At 44.8% G+C, this 21,408-nt stretch overlaps 1 protein-coding gene across 4 annotated transcripts in view; it reads right to left on the bottom strand.

Moving 5' to 3' along the window:
• GPR161 (G protein-coupled receptor 161) overlaps positions 1–21,408 on the bottom strand; it is a 146,317-nt gene that overhangs the window by 17,903 nt on the left and 107,006 nt on the right. For all 4 annotated transcript variants that reach the window (XM_068269795.1, XM_068269797.1, XM_068269798.1 and 1 more), the window contains one exon: positions 6,255–6,371. In XM_068269795.1, the coding sequence (XP_068125896.1) occupies positions 6,255–6,371 (117 nt within the window). The remainder of the gene's footprint in view (positions 1–6,254; positions 6,372–21,408) is intronic.

The following is a 21,408-nucleotide window of genomic DNA, read 5'->3' as shown; positions in this document are numbered from 1 at the left end:
CCTGACGGGTTCCATTCCTTATCTCAATGGGGCTGGACAGTATCCCATTTACCTTAACCCTCGCAGATAGATCCCTGTACATTGAGAGCATCCAGGCTCTCATGTTATCCCCCAATCCAATATGCTCCAGTACCACCCTGATGTATCCCCACCTGACCCTGTCAAATGCTTTCTCCGCATCAGTGGACAGCAAAACGACAGGGGCAGGTGAGGAACCCACCCATTGAATCACATCCACCGTCCTGAGCGTATTGTCCCTGGCCTCCCTCCCTTGTATAAAGCCCGCTTGGTCAAAATGTATCAGTTCACCCATTAGCGGCAATGGCCTATTCGCCAATATTTTTGCCATTACCTTCAGATCTATATTTAATAAGGATATGGGCATATACCCTGCACATGATGTGGGATCTTTCCCTTCTTTCGGTATAACAGATATATGTGATAGCAATGATTCCCGTCCCAATCACCCTTCTGCATTATCTTTCACTTTTATAGCATTCAATGCTTTCACCCAGTATGGTTCAAGAATCTCTTTAAAACTTCTATAGTATTCAAGGGTAAAGCCATCTGGGCTCGGGGCCTTCCCCCTCGGCATTTGACCAACTGCCCTGGTCAACTCCTCTACCGAGATCTCTTTTTCCAGACTCTCTGCAGCCATAGGATGCAATTTCCCCATGCCTGAGGCTGCCACAGTTTTTTATGTTGTGTCTCTAATCTTTCTATTTCTACCAGGCACTCTGCCATTTCCCTTTCTCTCTCCCTCTTTATTCTACTTCCTTCCCTTATTAATATCCCCCTCATTACTACCTTATGGGCCTCCCACACCACAATAGGGGATATCCCATCTTTATCATTCTCCTCAAGGTAATACTTCATTTCTTCTTTAAGTTTGATTACTAATTCCTCGCTTCTCAGCAGGGATTCATTTAATTTCCAATTCCAAGGGCCCTTTTCCTTCTGCCTATATCCCAGGCTAAGACTGACAGTGTCAGAGATCACCGAGGATTCTATCTCCGTCTCAATTTCTTCTGACAGTAGGTTATGTGAAATAAAGAAGTAGTCTAATCCAGTATAGGTTCTATGTGGGATCGAGTAATAGGTATAATTTTTTGTGGAAGGGTGTTGAATCCGCCACATATCAACCAGCTGACGTTTACCAAATTCTCTTTTAACCTTTTGATGAGCTCTCCTAGTGAGGGAGGATTTCCCTGTGGATGAATCCACTTGTGGATCCATTACCAGGTTTAGATCACCCGCGATTACCACTGACCCTTCTGCAAATTCATCTAGTTTATCCAAAAAGTGGTGCAAGAACCCTATTTGGCCGGTATTGGGAGCATATACCACCCCCAGTGTCATTCGCCTGGCATTAAAAAGTCATTTAACCAATAGGAATCTTCCTTGGGAGTCTTTAATCACCTCTATCTCCTCCTGCCTTATATCGCTAGCTAACACAATGGCGACCCCTCTACTTTTAGCTTCCATGTAATTGCTATAAAAGGCTGTCGGGTATCTCCTATTAGTGATCCCTGGGTGGTGGTCCCCTTTAAAATGCGTTTCCTGCAAAAAGGCCACTTGAATACGAGATCTATATAAATTCTGTAACAATGTAGACCTTTTCTCTGGGATACTCAATCCATGGACGTTCTGGGTCAGCATATTAATCAGTGCCATTATTTTTCATATCCCTTTCCTTACCGACCATTGCGATACCAGTGTGAACGTGAAGTGACAAAGAGAAGAAAAGACAGAATAATTTTAAAAAGGACAGACCCTTCTGCCTTACATGACATAGTGGACGTCGGCTACTCCTCCTCTTACAAGGATAATTGAAAGACCTATCTTGTGGGGGTTTTCTGCCCTCCCACTTCAGGGCTCCTTGCCCTTTCAGGGGCCAAAGACGGATCATCACAACCAACACCGGACGTTTCCCCCCCGCCACCCCCTCCTCCCGCCGGACCGTTTTTTTTTTCTCTTAATGCTTTCACATAACTTTATCTAGGTTCCTTCCATTTACTCTCACATTTCCTCCTTCTAAGGCTATTATATTTACGTTCTGGTCCAGGGAGATAGGTCTAGCCAATTGACTCACCCCTCGTGGCGATTACTCCCCCCCCCTCCCCACACCATATCGTCACATAGCATTGTGATCCAATTTCTAATCTCACTCCTATTATATACTTTTTCTCATTGTGTTTCATCATATACACCACTATATAACTCCATTATTATTATAATTATTTAGTATTTATATAGCGCCGACATATTACGCAGCGCTGTACAGTGTATATATATATACCTTGTCACTAACTGTTCCTTTAAAGGAGCTCACAATCTAATCCCTACCATTGCCATATGTCTATATTATGTAGTGTAAGTACTTTTAGTCTAGGGCCAATTTTAGGGGGAGCCAATTAACTTATCCGTATGTTTTTGGAATGTGGGAGGAAACCGGATTGCCCGGAGAAAACCCACGCAGACACGGAGAGAACATACAAACTCTTTGCAGATAGTGCCCTGGCTGGGATACGAACCAGGGACCCAGCGCTGCAAGGCGAGAGAGCTAACCACTACGCCACCGTGCTGCTCCATATCGATCTTCTCAATCCCACCTCGGTCGGAATGGGTAGGGAAGGCGATGCCCCCACGACCCAGTCCAAGCTATATCACCACATTCCCACAACCCCTAAACTCCCCCCTACCTCTAGACACACACCCCCTCCCCCCCCTCCTCCCTCCACTCACCCAAACAGTGTATCCACTCCCCTACAATGTATTCACTTCTCTTTGCAAGCTACATATCAAATTCTTATAGAATCCCTCCTCATGTGCTATTCTTTTTCACCTTGTGTTTCTTTATATTTAGGTTGATTAGAAGAAACACTTCGCAATATCTCTCCACACATCCCTCTTACCCCCATTGTGTTCGGGGTGTGAGGGGCGAGCCCTGAGACGCTCCCCCCTTCCAGCCCGAAATCACCCCCCATCACCCTCCCCCCCAAAAAACAAAGCGCCCCAGAAACTCACATAATCAATCATTAACCAGTGTTACACCTCACCCCGCAAACCATCTCTTCCCCCCCTCCCGCGGGGCGTGCCACCCGGGGGGGGGGGGAGGAAACAAGGCGGGGGGAGGCCCAACACCACACCACCTCCATCCACCATCACCCTCCCCCCCTCCAAATTTGTACTAGGTTTCCATCGCCTGTCCACTTTAAAGTCTTTAGAGTCTCTGACCTGTCCATGGGAGGAAACCTGAAGAAAACAGTGAAACACAGGATACAAATATCTAGCAAATTCTCCCTCCCCCTGTATGACCAAGCTTGGTTTAAAGACACATTATTACTACTCATCATATGTACCCCGGTCTCCCCGTTCCTCCCTCCCTCCTCCCCCCGAACCACACTTTTACTTCACGTTTGAGAGCCTAGAAAGAATAATGTCATCCAAATGGAAAGAGAACCAACCCCATTTTACGTATAGTGTTCAGTCAATATCACAATGGCATTTTCAGCGCGTCTTACCCATCATTATACCTTGTAAGTCCCAGTCTGGGAGCCCTATTGGGGCGATACCGAGAGCTCTAAAAAGGTCCGGCAGGTCCTCTCAACGCAAAAGAGAGGGTCCCCTTCCTAATTAACAGTGAGAAAGGGAACCCCCATCTATATGTGGCCCCCTCCTTTTGCAAGGCCTGTATTAATGGCCTAAGAGCTCTTCTTTGCTGCAGAGTTGATGTTGCCAGATCCTGAAACAGTTGTACCGGTTTCCCTTCGAATTCAATCTCTGGGTGTTTCCAGGCTGCTGACATAATTGCCTCTTTTTCTGTATAGTACTGGAGTCGGCAGATCACGTCTCTTTCTTTCTCCCCGGCCCTCGGGTTTATACCTAGAGTGCGATGTATTCTATCTATGGCGATTGTATGGTCTTCCGGTCTTTTTAGAATGCTATTGAAGATTTTCTGCTCCGTCTGCCGCAGCTTCTCTGCGCCTACTGTTTCCTGCAGGCCCCGAATCCTGATGTTCATCCTCCTGGAACGATTCTGCATATCTTCTAATTGTGTATATATTATTTTATTCACCGCTTTCTGGTTATTACTCTCTTTCTGCAGCTCGGTCAGAGTAGCTTTCACCTTTACTAACTCCTGTTCCAGGTTCTCCGGCTCGCGAAGATATGGTCACCATTTCCTCCCTTAACGTAGCCACCTCCGTACGAGTGGCCTCCAGGATCTTTTCGGTCTGTTCACCTAGGTCCTGCTTTGTGGGCAGCGTTTTCAAGTATGCACACATTTCCTCTAGACTGGCAGACCTCTTGCTTGTCTAGGGGTGCGGGGAGCTTGACTGTTCTAATTTCTCCGCCATTCGGTCCCGGGGACTCCCCGAGCCCGCAGGCAGAAAAAAGTCAGCTGCTCCTCTTTGAGGTGTTTTAGCCGCAGGGCCTGCTGCCGCAGGGTTAGCCGTCTCTGCATCTTTTTTCTTTGCGCCGCCCGCCATCTTTAGCTGTCTCAGTGTGTGTTTATCCACTTATTTTACTGTGCCTAATACCTCAGAGTACAGGCAAGTACAGGCAATGTGGCGGCCCAGAGCTAACCTGAGTACGTTCTCAAATGTTCACTGCTTAGGTCAGGCACTTGTGCTCTTCACCCTTTTTGACTGAGCCTGTTGGAGTATGGGCCGCTGGTGCTCGTTTTTCCCTTATCTACTGTCCGTGGCCTCCGGGCACCCGGGTGCAACCAGGTATACTCCGCTGCGTCCAGTGACTTCATGCCTCTACACTCCTTACGAGCCGGCTCTCAATCCTTTTTCGCGACGGTGGCCCCGCTCTCCAGGCCGCCTCGGAATACGGCCTCCAGCAGGTGTCTCTGTTGGCTCAGCAGGTCTGGTCGGCGATCCGGTTCCCCGCTTTTCCACCTGAGTATCACCGCGGATTCTCGCTTGCCGCTCCCAGTCACACTCTATTGCTTAAAGGAGCCCAGCTCACAGCGAGGAGGTAGCGAGGCTGCGTGGGCGGTGCTACGTCATGATGTCTGCTTCTCCCCTTGAAATGGTGTATTTTTTAATTTTTTCCTTGTTTTTCCCTGCAAGAGAGTGAAAGCCCCACTTGTGGGATAAAATACACACCTAGCATACACATACCCTATCTACCACTGGAGGATGTTGGTTTCCTCGGAGTGATTTTTTTATGCGTTAAATGCGAACAAATCACTGGATGAAATAGCGTTTTGGGAGCGATCGCAATTAACTGTTCTATACACGCTAATCGTGATCGCTCATGAATCGCCGGCAAACCGCTGCATGTATTATTTGCGGTTAACGCTGACTGCAAAACACTGCCATAGTGTTACATGGGCTAGCGGTTTTTAAAAACCGCGCGCGGTTTGCGGTGAGTGGGTATTGCGCAATTCCCACTCAAGTGTGAACAAGCCCTTACAGAGGAAAAAGTTTTGGGATCATAAATACCAGAGTAAACAGGTGGATTTTCAATTTTGATTTAAACGCCTCCAGGGTTGGAGCTTTCTTGATAAGGTGTGGCAAGGCATTCCAAAGGGTAGGGGCATCATGACAGAAGGCTCTTGCTCCAAAGGTTTTTTTGTTGGATTCCGGGGGTGATCAAGTTAATAGATCATTTTGATCTGAGGTTGTGAGAGCACCTGATGCTTGTTCAACATCTATTGTCTGCCTCTATATCCCTCTCACTTCAGCTTTAACTAGTGATGAGCAAAAAAGGACGTATTCCACTTTAGCAAAATATTAGTGAAAAATATTCAATTTTCAACTGCCATAATATTTTTGGAGAGAAATGTACTAAGATCAATGGCGGCAGGGGGAGTTTGCTAAAATATGGTATAAGACTCTCTGTTGAGTGCACAGTATTCTCCATCGTATGAGTGACCCTGGAGAGGAACCTTCTTCCCTCATTATATAATACTGACAACTTAAATACAATTTTAAATATACTATACATCATTATGATGCCCAGAGAAGCCTTTAGTGATATATTTTGTGCCATATTAATAGAATGAGATTCAGCTGGTTTACCATGTTGTCATCCCCTAAAGCGGCATCCTCCTGTTTTAAGTGCCTTTATATTGGTAAACAAACATCTACATTTTGTAGTGAATCTTACATTTTTAGGACAAAATGGGAAAACAAAATTAAGATGAATGTATTCCAGAATGTAGAATGAGTACACATTAAACCCAAAAAAAAAAATCAAAGGAATCTGTTCTGAGAAATAAAAATAAACACACAAAATACCATTATTTTGCTCTACTTCATCTTCAAAAGTAACAGAACTTTTCCTTCTGGAGTACAAAAGACGAGGGTGCTGTGTGGTACCGGAGCTATAATCTTCAAGTAGCATAACATCTGTACCTGCCAAATACAGAACAAACAGTCACCGGTGAAATCATGTTTTTGTTTAAAGAAATGAGTTGGTTAAGAATAATAACAATGGTTTGTGCAGACTAGTGCTGCCTATACATAAACAATGACATCTCTGCTGCCATGTTCACCAAGAGAGCTCTTCAGCTGTCTAATGCTGTATCCACACGGTGCGTTCGCGCACTCGATTTCCCGCTCGATTCCCGTCGATTTGTTTCTTTCCAACATGTCTGATTTGGATTTCGATGGATCGTTAGGTCGATCTAACGATCCATCGAAATCCAAATGGGACATGTTGGAAATAAACGAATCGACGGAAATCGACGGGAATCAAGCGGGAAATCGAGTGCGTGAACGCACCGTGTGGATCCAGCATAAGAAATGCCATTTAACTCACATGCTTGTTTGAATTTAGTGCTAGTGTGAACAATGAAGCTTTCATGGTAAGATTTATGCATACCTGAATGTAATAGGCTGCGATGCAATGCGTGTAATATGACTGCATGGCATGACCATAATACATTATGGGAATAGTGCTGAAAGTGGCAATGTGTGATTTTGGAAAGGGAAGGTAATGAAGGTGTGTGTTAGTTCAATGTAGCATTTCTAAATGTAATTTCTTGTAAGAATGCAATGTGAAAGAAAGCTGCAGAGTAATGTGTGCGTGTGTGTACACCTAAAATATAATACAATTTTGTGTGGATGAGCACGTGTGTGTCTGGGAAAGGGGTGCTGTTTGTATACAACTCCAACACATTAGTCTTTTATCCCTAGGTCTCTACAAGTCAAGAGGACATGAACTGTGCAAGGAAAAAATTACATTTTACCTCCTGTTTATAAAGAGGTTCTTCCCAGTAGGACTGGTTAAAGTCAGGGCTGTGGAGTTGGAGTTTGAGCAATTTTTAGGTACCTGGAGTTGGAATTGGAGTCGGTGTATTCATAAACTGCGGAGTCGGAGTTGGAAGAATTTTGTACCGATTCCACAACCCTGGTTAAAGTGAACCTAAGTCGAAGCTTGGATCAAAAAGGAAAAACTTACCGAAGAGGGAAGCCTCTGCACCCTATAGAGCAGAGGTGCCCACAGTTTTATAGCTTGCGAGCTACTTTGAAAAATACAAATTGAAAATGATCCACCAGGTCGAATCTACCTATAGATGCAAGCCACAACTGCAGCACATGCACAGCAGCAGTCCATCAGTGATAACCACAAGCCGCTAATTAGATGCATATCATAGAGTCGTCTTTAATAAGCCAAACAGAAGAGTGCTTGACCAAGTAGTATATAGTAACACAAGAAGTGAAAATACACAAAACATCACCACACTGACCAATAGTAAATCATTATAGAATAATCATTTTATTGACAACTAATTTGCATAATACCAATAAAATCAATTTAATAAACCCCAGCAGGTGAAAAGGTGGTGTCCATAATATTCAATAGTAATAATGATTATTTATAATACAAAAGGTCCAACTCATCCAAAAAATACAGTACATAGAACATTATATAGAATATATGAATAATGGTGCACGTATATGATAAAAAAATACTAAGTACAAAATACAAAATACTGTCAAAAAACATCACACTGTGCAAAAAAGGTAAACCACACTAAGCATTGCTTTTTTTTACTGGAAGGGCTTTTTGGTCTCTTTCAGTTCCCTTTCCTAGTGGTTTTGGGTCACCCCGAGCTGCTTGGTTATTCTGTTGCAATAAGGTAGTGAGAAGACTCTGAACTGAATGTTCAAAACCTACAGGCAATAATCAAGTAAAGAGTAATCATAAGCGAGCCCATGGGTAACAATCAGACCTGAAGTACTGCTGAGACTAATTGCAAAGAAAGTGCAGCATGCTACGCGGCAATGGGTAAAAAAAGAAAATGCTTACATGAAGAAAAGGATGAGCAAAAGGACAACCATCACCAAAGCCTTAAAGGAAACCTTAACTGAGAGGGATATGGATTTTTTCTTTTAAACAATACCAGTTGCCTGGCTCTTCTGCTTATCTCTTTGGCTGCAGTGGTGGCTGAATCACACACCTGAAAAAAGCATGCAGCTAATCCAGTCTGACTTCAGTCAGAGAACCTGATCTGCATGCTAGTTGAGGGGCACACAGGCAATTCCCGCTTCAGAAGAGCGAATATATATTGTCAGAATAACAACAGCAGTTCTTGCAGTATAGTAGTAAACAATTGAAGAATTGAAGAATGTACATATACACACACACACATACAGTATATACACACACACATACATACATACACACACACACAGTGCTGCCCATAATCATTATTTTAATAATGGGACCTCACGTTACCATATATAAACAGCCTTGGCTCAACATTCTCCCAAACCTAGATGATGAGGAGTGGGAGGATGCTTGGATTAAGCCTTTTGGCTATCTCATCACGTCCAAAGACAGACTAATACAATTAGAAATTTTACTTATTGCATATTTGATCCCTGCAAAGCTATCTAAATTTGATCTGGCTAACCCAGTCCTTGGTTGGAGATGTGATGCGCCAAATGTAGATTTAGATCACATTTTATGGCACTGTCCTGGAATATCCCCCCTTTGGAAAACAATTTGTGAATATATCACAAACATTACTAAAATTAAAACCCCTAATGATCCTTACTACTGTATACTAGGGGATAACACAAGGCTAGCCAGCACACGTGCTGAAAGAACGTTAGTGGGCCCTTCTACTATACTATTTCCATAAAGCAATTATACTGAACTGGAAAAAAGCAGGGCCACCCTCACTACAATATTGGAAGAAATTAGTCAATGGCTCCCTCCACCTATACAAAGCTGCCTATATAGCCAGAGGCTGTCCCCAAAAATTTGAGAAAATTTGGAAACCATGGACCAGCAAGAAAGATGCAAACTAAGTATATACTAATACTGTATATACCTAGGCAACATAACTTCTGCTCCATTCCTTATATGCCTGAATTGCACAGAAACCTTATACCATTTAACATGTATGCTGTTTGAATAATGTTATGCTGCTGCTATGATACTCTGAAATATAAGGGGAAAAGGTTGGTCGGGAGGAATCCTGTCAGTGGTTAAATGTCTAGAGAAGTGACGTGCATATTGTTCTCTTGTTTATGTTATGTTTATACACCCACCTGCGCTTGGGTTAGTCTTTGTTTATGTTAATATAAAATTGAATAATCAATAAAAAGAATTGACAAAAAAACACTTAAGGACCACAGGTTTACTACTCCCTAGTGACCAGGCTATTTTTGTACAATTCAGTGCTCTGCAGCTTTAAAAGTTCGCTGCAGAGCCATACAACTTAGCAGCTAATTGAATCTTGGCTCCTTTTCTGCCCACCACCAGAGATTTCTGTAGGTGGGCTCTGATTGCTGCTGCAGGCATTTTTTTAATTCAAATTTTATTTTATTTTTCTACTTTTTTTTACAATAATACAACGTCTTTTTAAAATTTTATTCCCTTCCCCCGAGAGTCAATCAGGGTGTTCGCCTCTCATAGGCATCAGCCTATGAGAGGAACCGCATGTCGAGCCCATCCAGAGGACAGCCAAGTGACAGGGCTGTCCCCAGTACAGCGATGCAGCAGATCGCAGCGCTGTACAACAAAATGAAACAGCCGTTTCTTTACTTTTCAGTCTGCTAGCGGCGATCTCCGCTGGCAGACTGTTGACAGAGCTCCGCTAATCTCCTCCCACAGGACTTAACGCCTATTGGTGTTCCAGAGGGAGCCATCTTGCAGCCGCCAAATGGTGTTAGGCGGTCGTAAGGTGGTTAAAGTTACGTTTATTCAACTAGCAAGTAAATATTTGAAGGGAAATGATATAGGTGTCTCCCAAAAGATAATAAGACTATGTACAAGAGGCATAATTGTGGCAAAAAAAAAACCCCAAAACAACACAAAAAGATTTCTCAGATTTTATTTACATTTGAGCAAAAAATGTCCAGTCCAAAATTATCCATACTCTTCACATACTGTCAGTCTGTGGGAAAATCCAACGTTCTATATCAGGGGTCAGGAACTTTTTTGGCTAAGAGAGTCATAAATGCCACATATTTTAAAATGCGTTTCCGTGAGAGCCATACAATGTTTCAAACTGGGACAGTGCGCATGTGCAGAAGAGGGCTCATGTCCCTGTTGCCATGGTGATGAGTATACAGTTGATCCGCTGGGCAGCAGCATTGTCAGACACGTCTTCAGCTGCTCTTGGGTTTCAGCAACATCAGCAATTTCCCAGAGAGCCAGACAGGAGAAATACCGACTTGTCCCTGTTGCCATGGTGATGAGTATACAGTTGATCCGCTGGGCAGCAGCATTGTCAGACACGTCTTCAGCTGCTCTTGGGTTTCAGCAACATCAGCAATTTCCCAGAGAGCCAGACAGGAGAAATACCGACTTACAGCTTGTACAATTAGCTAGCTGATTCACTTTGTAAGATGAGATCGCCGCACTTTGGCCCAATAGGCTTATTGAGCAAATCAAAGTGCGGGGATCTTGTCCTACAAAGTCTCTGGACCTGACGCAGCCCAGAGTGGGACAATTGGAGCAGCTGTTTCTTTTGGGGGGAGCGCAAGTAGTGCATGCTACAGCAGTAGCGTGCCTACTTTGACAAGTTTACTTGCTCTGCCACACTAAACTGTGCTGCTTGAGCAGTGTAGCTTAGTGAAGTAGCCCTTACTGATTTGGATGTGAGCCAGATGTAGCCATCAAAAGAGCCACATCTGGCTCCCGAGCCATAGGTTCCCTATCCCTGTTCTATACCATTCAAAATAGTCCAAGCTGTTCTAAAGCATCCCAATTACCCTGATTCATTGGGAACAGCTGTTTACTCAACTCAACAGGTAAAAAACAGCAGCTCTCTGCAGTTGGTTTGTGGACAGCCATGGCTAAGATAAAGGATCTCAGCGTGGCTGCTCACAAGTCAGGAAAGGCTACAAGGCCATTTCTAAATGTTTTCAAGTTCCAGTGGCTACAGTGCAAAGTATTATTAAAAAATACAAGATGCTCCGCACTGTGGAAAATCTCAGAGGACATGATAGGAAGCCAAAAGTGACACCTGTGGTGGCCAGGAGGATAGTGAGCGAGGTGAAGAAGAATACAAGGATCACCACCAAGGCCATCCTGATGGACACTGCAAACTGCTGGGTTCCATGGATGCAGACCAAGGAGGACGCCACTTCTCCAGATAAGGCTTACAAAAGCTCGCTTGGCATTTGCAAATATTCATCTGGACAAAGAAGAACACTTCTGGTCTTCTGTGTTATGGTCAGATGAAACAAAAATTAAATTGTTTGGTCACAATGATGTTTCCTTCATTTGGTGTAAAAAAAGGAGAAACCTTCAACCCAAAGAACACCATCCCCACTGTCAAACATGGTGGTGGGAGCCTCATGCTTTGGGGGTTTTCGGCCAATGGACCAGGGAACCCAATCACAGTAAATGGCACCATGAAAAAAGAGCAATACATGATGATTCTCAATGACAACATCAGGCAGTCTGCAGAAAAACTTGGCCTTGGGCACAAGTGGACATTTCAGCATGACTATGACCCAAAACACACAGCTAAATTGGTGAAGAAATGGTTAGCAGACAACAACATTAACGTTTTGGAGTGGCCCAGCCACAGTCCTGGCTTGAAACCAATTGAGAATCTGTGGAGGGAGCTAAAGATCAGGGTGATGGCAAGAAGACACTCCACCTTGAAAGATTTGGAGCTCATTGCTAAAGATGAATGGGCAAAAATACCTGTGGAGACATGCCAAAAGCTGGTCTGCAATTATAGGAAGCATTTGATTGCTATAATAGCCAATAAAGGCTTTTCTCTTGATCATTGAGAAGGGTATGAATAATTTTGGACTGGACACTTTTTTCTCAAATGTAAATAAAAGCTGAGAATTCCCCCCCCCCCCCCCCCCAATAATGCCTCTTGTACATTGTCTTATTATCTTTTGGGAGACACTCATAATTTCCCATCAAATTATTATTTGCTGGTTACTTAAAAGTAACTTTAAGTCAAAAATTGCCAGGGGTATGAATAATAATGGGCAGCAATGTATGTAGGTAGTGTCCCCTTGTCCTTTGCACAAGCTTAGGGACAAAAAGCTCCTCTGCCAAGCTTTTATATTGCCCTCTGATTTATTTACACGTTAATTTGATTTCCTCTGAGGTTTCTTTTCTCCAGACTATATAAGTCCAGTGTATTTTTTAAAATACAATATGAGAAATAAATTAAAGAAGTAAACCATTGGGAGGCTCATTATCAGAAGATACTTGGCCTTCTAGTAAAATAAGTGCTTAGGTACTGCAAGACCTTCTTGGTTCATATCAGCTATCATGAACTTTCTCGCACTGCGCATGCGTTGGAAACTCCCGGCAATGGAAGCGAGATCAAGGACGCGCATGGCCAGTGCCACGCAGGCACAGTGGCCATCGACTGGCTGAGTCACCAGAAATGAAACTGGGTTGCTGCGGGGGACTGGAGGATCTGTTTGTCCTGGAGCGAGCACAGGGTGGCTGCAGGTAGAAGCCCCAGGTTAGTTAAATGGCATTTTTTGAAATAGTTTAGGTTTCCTTGAAGAAGCTCAGTGACTTGGCTAAATACAAGCCTAATGACACAGACTTGTGTTTAAGATGTCAGCTTCAAACAGGGTCTTCTATCCATATTTGGCGGCACTGTCCACTCATACAGCCATTCTGGAGAGCAATCTTTGACCTTAATCACTCTCTGTATTTGGAAACCCTCCCCATTTATTCCTGAAACGGCATTACTAAATTTGTTCCCTAGGAAAGTTTCACAGGCAAAGAAAAACCTCACAGGTACCCTCATGATTATTGCTAAGCGGTTAATAGCACGGAATCAGAAAAGCCCTTCAGTGCCGACTATGTCCCAAGTATTTTCTCACCTGAATTGTATCTGCAGTTTAAATGATTTATATCATAGTGCACATGACCACCCAAGTGGGTGGTGTGATACGATTACAGAGAGTCAGATGTAGCTAAAGCTCTTTTGATGTCATAAGTGGTACTGGTATGGTTAATAGATATATATATATATAATGATGTGCCCATTACATACTTGGGACAAGGTCCCCATATCTCTTGTCTATGCAAGTTCTAGATGATAGGAACTATTGTCTGTGACTCAAAGCGTCTTGGCGAAGGCTTCTCTGTCTCTCTATCTTTTTCCTCTGAACTTTCTCTCTGGCTTTCGTCTCTAACTTTTATTCTTCAATCTATTTCTCTGTTTTTCTTTACTAGAGGAAAGCTGGCTGGATGGTTCCTGGGCTCATGGGACTCGCTCCCTCTATATGCATTCTGATTCCTTTCTGTGAATATGCAATTTGTTCAGATGTTGATTGCCCACCGCACATTGTCGTGTTTATTATTATGCTGAAATGTTTGTATTAGATATCCATCGGCTGTCTTTAAAATATACTGTTTTTCTTGTACTTTGCTCTGTTTGATGAAAAGTTTTATTACAAAAAAAAAATAAAAAATAAAAAAAAGAAGCTCAGGGACCTCACAGGGCAAGGGCACCGAAAGTAAATGGCAACATTTCAAACAGATGAGTGTGGTAGAATGTACATACTTTACGAAAATACAAATTCTAGATCTAATAAAAAGGCCAGCATGGATATATAATACTTTAAGCCATGGTTAAAGGTCACATCTGGGCTGTAAAAAAAAAAAAAAAGACAAAACAAAAAAAAACTACTGGGGCTTCTTCCAGCCCCAGCAGCCTATCTGTCCCTCGCCGCAGCACCACTCCCAGCCGGTCCCTTCCGTTGCAGATGCTGACCTCGCCAAGTGGCGGCTATTGCGTCTGTGTGGCCTGGAGCGTTCTGCGCAGGTGCAGTACTTCTGCAATCTCTCCACCTGGTACGAGGAGTTTAAGGAAATATAACCTCAGGTTGTTCCACTCAGGGAATCCCTCCTCTCACCTTCCGCTACCCCGGGGGCATAACATGTCACAGTCTGGCACTTCAAGGTCTCAAGAGGAGGGTAATGTAACCACTGCAAGAAACCCACGTAAGGTACCTTACTCTCTATAAATCATATTCTAGATGAGGAGCAGCATTTGCATGACAGGGGGCCCGGCTGCTGATGGTGGCAGGAGAGTCCTCCCCCTTCCGCCCATCAATGCCCGGATCCCCTTCCAGTCCATGATAAACTAGCATTAACCTATTATTATTATTTATTTATAAAGCACCAACATATTCCGTGGCGCTGTACAATGTAAGAAAACAAACAAGGGATACATAATGATACAGACAATGATATACATCAAATATGAACACACATACAAAATACAGCACTGCTGATTACAATTGCAAATTTAACATGATGACTAAAACGTATAAATGTCTAACAGAGTGCAAGCAATTAAATTAATAACATTCCATGACACAAAAGGGTGAGAGCCCTGCCCTTGCGAGCTTACAATCTAAAGGAATAGGGTGGAAACAAGAGGTGGGGGAAGTATACAGTATATGTACAGGCAGTGTGTAATTGGGTTATTTAGTGGGTGCATGGCCTAAGCTAGAGAATATGCTTGTCGGAAAAGGTGGGTTTTGAGGAAGCGTTTAAAGATTTCAAAGGTGGGAGAGTGGCGGATGTGCTGTGGAAGGGCATTCCAGAGGAGGGGTGAGGCAAGTGAGAAGTCTTGTACACGTGAATGTGAGGAGGTAATTGTAGAAGAGGATAAAAGAAGCTCGTGTGCAGATCTGAGATTGCGGTTAGGTTGGTATCTGGAGACTAGTGAGGAGATGTACAGGGGAGAGAGATTGTGGAGAGCTTTGTAGGTTAGGGTTAAGAGTTTGAACTGAATCCTCTCGTTAATTGGTAGCCAGTGAAGAGCTTGACAGAGAGGAGCAGCAGAGGAAGAGCGAGAGGAGAGATGAATAAGTCGAACAGCAGAGTTCAGTACAGAATTGAGCGGTGCTAGTCGGTTAGTTGGAAGTCCATAGATAAAATCAGCACCCCAATACTGCGCTCATGTACAAAGCATAAAAATATAAAACAACTTGGTATAAGTTTTAGTGCAGGCAAAACCACATTAAACATTCAGCTGGATCCTATGATCAATGTCAGTGGGAGCTCCTGGATGTGTGCAGCATCAATACAGTTCAGGTTATGATTGGATAAGCGCTCTGCGATGGCTGCATTTCTAAGAGGTATCAATAGCTGAAGTAAAAAGCCCCCCCTTCGAGGAAAAACTCACCGGACTTCGCGGCCTACTGGGCCCGCTTTCACCTCCGAGGTATTGGCCACCCCGCAGCCTCTCTGGCACTCCGCTGTACAGTATTCCCAATCTGCATAAGCAAGAAGGCAATCCACATAGCGTAAAAGCGAACTTCTTTATTGGTCAATAAAAAGTCCAAAAGTGTAAACAATTCCACACAGCCTCCCCTTTACAGTAGCTTGCCGCTGTATAGCGGTCTAGGGGATATAAGGACCGTGCTGCACTTCGCCTGCGCTATGGCACAAGGCTAAGTGTATAGCGGTCTAGGGGATATAAGGATCGTGCTGCACTTAGCCTTGTGCCATAGCGCAGGCTAAGTGCAGCACGATCCTTATACCCCCTAGACCGCTATACAGCGGCAAGCTACTGTAAAGGGGAGGCTGTGTGGAATTGTTTATACTTTTGGACTTTTTAATCTTTTATTGACCAATAAAGAAGTACGCTTTTACGCTATGTGGATTGCCTTCTTGCTTCTGCAGATTGGGAATACTGTACAGCGGAGTGCCAGAGAGGCTACAAGGTGGCCAATACCTCGGAGGTGAAAGCGGGCCCAGTAGGCCACGAAGTCCGGTGAGTTTTTCCCAGAAGGGGGGGCTTTTTGAAGTCCACCAAGCAATACATTGCAATAGTCCAATCGAGATATAATAAGAGCATGTACTAACATTTTGGTTGTGTCATGGGAGAGAAAAGGTTGGATACATGCTATGTTTTTGAGATGGAGATGACAGGAGCTGGTTAGGGAGTTAATGTGAGGAATAAATGAGAGAGAAGAATCAAATATAACCCCTAAGCACCGTGCTTTGGGAACTGAAGTTATAGATGTGTTGTTAACATTTTTTGTAATATCAGGCAAAGAGGTGGACAGGGAGGTGGAAAGACTATTAGTTCAGTTTTATTCATATTTAGTTTTAAGAAGGGAGAGGACATGAAAGAGGAAATAGCGGACAGGCAGTCGGGAACCCGTGTGAGGAGGGAGTTAAGGCCTGGGGCCAAGATGTACAGATGTGTATCATCTGCATATAGGTGGTATTGAAAACCAAATGAGTTGATTAAGTTACCAAGACCGTGCATGTAGATGGAGAAGAGGAGGGGACCGATGACAGAGCCTTGAGGTACCCCTACAGACAGAGGATGTGAAGAGGAGGCCTGATCTGAATAAGAAACAGTGACAGACCTTCCAGAGAGGTAGGAAGATATCCAGGAAGCGAGGTCCTTTATTCCTATAGATGAAATGATCTGTAGGAGTAGAGTGTGGTCGACAGTGTCGAATGCTGATGACAGATCTAGAAGGATGAGTATGGAATAATAGCCTTTGGATTTAGCTGTGAGGAGATTAGCTACTTCGGTGAGGGTTGTTTCTGTGGAGTGGTTTGGCCGGAAGCCAGACTGGAACTGATCAAGCAAGGAATTTGCAGATAAATACTGGCTTAGTTCAGCATGAATGTGGCGTCAAGTAATTTAGAAGTGACACTGGGCGGTAGTTAGCAAGTTCGGTGGGGTCTAGAGATGGTTTTTTAAGTAGTGGTGTTACAACAGCCTTCTTGAGTGAGGATGGAAAAATTCCGGTGGAAAGGGATAGGTTAAACAGCGATGTTAGGGCAGGGATGTGGATAGCTGTGGAATGAGATGTGATGGGATAGGATCCAAAGAACAGGTGGTTAGATGGGATTTGGAGATAAGAGAAGAGAGCGAATGTTCAGAGAGTGGAGAGAAACTGGAAAGAGAGCAGTCAACAAGAGGAGTGGAGATGGAGATGAAACACACTACGGATTTTTGCAATTTTATCTGTAAAGTATGTTGCAAATTCTTCCGCTGATAAGCAAGAAGGAGGAGGGGGTGGACGGAGAAGGGAGTTGAAAGTACTGAACAGGCGCTTTGGATTGTGGAAGTGGGAGGATGTGAGGGAGGAAAAGTATGATTGTTTTGCAGAAGAGAGAGCGGTTTAAAACTTGTTCAACTCTTTTTTGTAAGAAATGAAATCCTCATTAGTATTAGTTTTTCTCCAACGGCATTCAGCTACACTAGAGCACCACTTTAGCTGTTTAGTAGCTTTGGTCAGCCAGGGTTGGCGACTGACACGGTGTGGGCGGACATTGGTGAGGGGTGCGATTGCATCCATGACTTGCGTGATTGAACTGTGGTAGTGTGCAGCTGCTGAGTCAGGGTCAGTGAATGGTTGTGTGAGGAGAGGTGCCAGGGCATCAGAGATAGATTGCATGTCTATGTTGCGGTAGTTCCTGCATATATATGAGCGTGCTTGACGCAGCGTGTTAGGAAGAGAGGGGGAGAGATAGAGAAATTTAGTAAGATATGATCAGAGAGCGGGAGAGGAGTATTAGTGAAATCCGTGATAGAACAGAGACGAGTGAATACCTAGTAATCCCTTTATAGATTAGAGGAGTGGGGGGGGGGGGGGGGGAATGAAACCTACAACCCTCGTGTACCTATAAATCAATAAGACATGTGGTGTCCATACTTCAGATCATTGCCAAAGAACATTTTTGACAGCGAATCCCTATTTTTCTCATATATGGAGACTGCCATATTTATTCTCTTTTAAACAATACCAGTTACCTGGCTATCCTGTTGATCATCTGCCTCGAATACTTCTAGACATAGACCCTGAAGAAGCAAATGCAGATCAGGTGTTTCTGACATTGTCAGATCTGACAAGTTAGCTGCATGCTTGTTTCCGGTGGTATTTAGACACCACTGTAACCAAATAGATCAGCAGTGGTGCCAGGCAACTGGTATGGTTTATAAGGAAATAAATATGGGAGTCTCCATATACTTCTCACCAGAGTTGTCCTTTAAAGCTATATTAAAGAGACTCTGTAACATGAAAAACATCCCCTGGGGGGTACTCACCTCGGGTGGGGGAAGCCTCGGGATCCTAATGAGGCTTCCCACGCCGTCCTCTGTCCCACGGGGGTCTCGCCGCAGCCCTCCGAACAGCCGGCGACTGTGCCGACTGTCAGTTCAATATTTACCTTTGCTGGCTCCAGCGGGGGCGCTGTGGCGACTTTCGGCACGGAAATAGACGGAAATACCCGATCTCCGTCGGGTCCGCTCTACTGCGCAGGCGCCGGAAACTTGCGCCTGCGCAGTAGAGCAGACCCGACGGCGATCGGGTATTTCCGCCTACTTCGGCGCCGACAGCCATCAGAGCGCCTGCGCAGGAGCCAGGAAGGTAAATATTGCGTCACCGCTGTACGGAGGGCTACAGCGAGACCCCCGAGGGACGCAGGACGGTGTGGGAAGCCTCATTAGGATCCTGAGGCTTCCCCCACCCGAGGTGAGTACCCCCCAGGGGCCGTTTTGTCGTTACAGTTCCTCTTTAAGATTACATTGCTTTTGGGAACAAACCGCTCCTGGCTAGGAAGCTGCCACTTTATCCTGTCAGCTATCCTGGCCTGTCATTGTCAATGTGAATGCCCCAGTATGTTGTCTGTATAATAAGATTCACCAGAGCCCAATTTCTGCTGGGTCCAAGCATGTAGCCCTGCTACCTAGCAGAAAAGCGCACCGCAATGCAATCAAGCACGTTATGAAACACGGATCATCGCATAAGGTTTTTATCATGCGCTTAAATAAGTTTCTGAATGCACCCAATGTGAACAAGGCCTTGGGCCTCTTTCACACTAGGGACGTTGCTGTACGCTTTTCACAGCACATTGCGCTGTGCGATTTGCTAGGTACAGCTTGTTACATTGATTATTTTGTACCACATTCACATTTACGCTCTTTATTACTGTCTATTTGAGAAATGTAGGGATGCATGCATTTCTGTGCGTTGTGCTGTGAATCGCACAGCAATGCAAGTGAATATGTGCGCTTTTTTAGCACACAAATTACATAGTTAATTACATACAAAAGCGCATAGAAGTGATGCATAGATCGCAATGCACTTTGGAGATGTGTTTTTTACCCCTAATTAGGAAAAAAAAAATCTTCAGATGAAAAATCTTTATTGACAACCACTACTTCAAATAAGCAAAACATGCTAAAAGAAAACAAATTCAAGCGTGTTTAAGCACATGTAAAACACACGAGTCCACTTAAAAAAAGCGCAATGAAATGTGCATCAATGTATGCGTTATTTTATCACGCGCACACGTTTCTGAATGCACCCAATGTATATGAGGCCTTACGGGTGATAGACAACACCTTTGCGTTCAATGTGCACAACATTCTCAGTGGATTCACAACAGCTCTGCGGGAATGTACAGCTACTTAGAGAGCAGTTTATAGCAGTGCACCAGCCAATCCCAAATAAGCATTCATCTGTCAAACAAGAAGGAAGCTTAGCACCATCCAAATGGCTTTATTTCCACGTGGGTTGCATCAAAGTGGCATACAAAGCATAGCAGTGTGTTATGCACCAACATTGGTATGCCCTTTTCATGCAACCCACGTGGAAATAAAGCCATGTGAATGGTCCCCAGCTTCCTTTTTGACAGGGCAACATTTAATGTGCTAAACATTTGATGTGGCCTCCATGTCCACCATAGGGATATGAAGAGCAGTGGGCTTCTCACTTGCTGACCCATTTATAGTGTTTCCCCGCCACTCTGTAGCAAAATGTGCTGACCTCGGTCCCCCTCCACTGGTTAACCTCCTTAGCGGTATGTACGAGATCAGCTCGTCCATTGCCGCCAGAGGGTGCCGCTCAGGCCCTGCTGGGCCCGATTTGTCCCAAATAAAAAGGTGCACACGCAGCCGGCACTTTGCCAGCCACGTGTGCTACCCGATCGCCGCCGATTTGCGACGATCCGCCGTGAGCAGCGGCGAAAGAGGGTCCCCCGAGCCGCCCGAGCCCTGCGCAGCCGGACCAATCAGTTCCGGCCAGCGCTAAGGGCTGGATCGGAGGCGGATGATGTCAGGACGTCGGCTGACGTCCATGACAGCTCTCCGCTCGTCGCCATGGCAACGAGGAAAGCGAAACAAGAAAGGCAGCTCATAGCGGCCTCCGGCGATCAGAAGTACGTGTCAGGAGCACCCTCTAGTGGGCTTTCATGCAGCCAACTTTCAGTTGGCTGCATGTAATAAATTTTTTTTTTTATTAAAAAAAAAACCCTCCTGCAGCCGCCCTGGCGATCTTAATAGAACGCCAGGGAGGTTAATGCAGGGCAGATATGGCTATGCCCTTCCTGCCACTGCGTTGCAAAATATGCCGACCTCTGTGTCCCCCCCCCCCCCTGTGTATGCAGGTCGCTCCAGGGCAGATAAGTCCATGTGTGCCGTCCCCCTTCCCCACCACTGTGTGGCAAAATGTGTCAACCTCTGTGCTCTTTCTCCCCCCCTTCCCGTATATGAAGTGTGCTGTGTGCTTCTTATGCTTACCGGACCACTCCGTGGGACTCCAAAGTCAGCTGCAGTCTAATTGCTATGATCGCCATAGACACACGTATCTGACTAGATGGCATCATAGCAACGAGACTGCAATTGACTTTTCGGCATAACAGAAATCCCAGCGGCGCGGACCGGTAAGCATAAGAAGCACACAGCACACTTCATATACCGGGGAACACGGAGGTCGGCGCAACTGGCTACAGAGCGTCAGGGAAGAGGGGTGGCATACACGGACTGCAGCCTTCAGCGACCTACATACATTAGGGGGGGACACAGAGGTCGGCACAGTTTGCTACACAGCGACGGGGAAGGGGGGCAGCACGCATGGACATATCTGTCTGCAGCACCCTGCATATACGGGGAGGAGAGGGGGCACAGAGATTGGCACAATTTGCTACACAGTGCCGGGGACAGAGGTAACACTATAA

Source organism: Hyperolius riggenbachi, chromosome 2, assembly GCF_040937935.1.
Source record: "Hyperolius riggenbachi isolate aHypRig1 chromosome 2, aHypRig1.pri, whole genome shotgun sequence".
NCBI lineage: Eukaryota > Metazoa > Chordata > Amphibia > Anura > Hyperoliidae > Hyperolius > Hyperolius riggenbachi.
The sequence above is the reverse complement of the archived record's forward strand: the minus strand, read 5'-3'. Positions and strand labels throughout refer to the sequence as shown.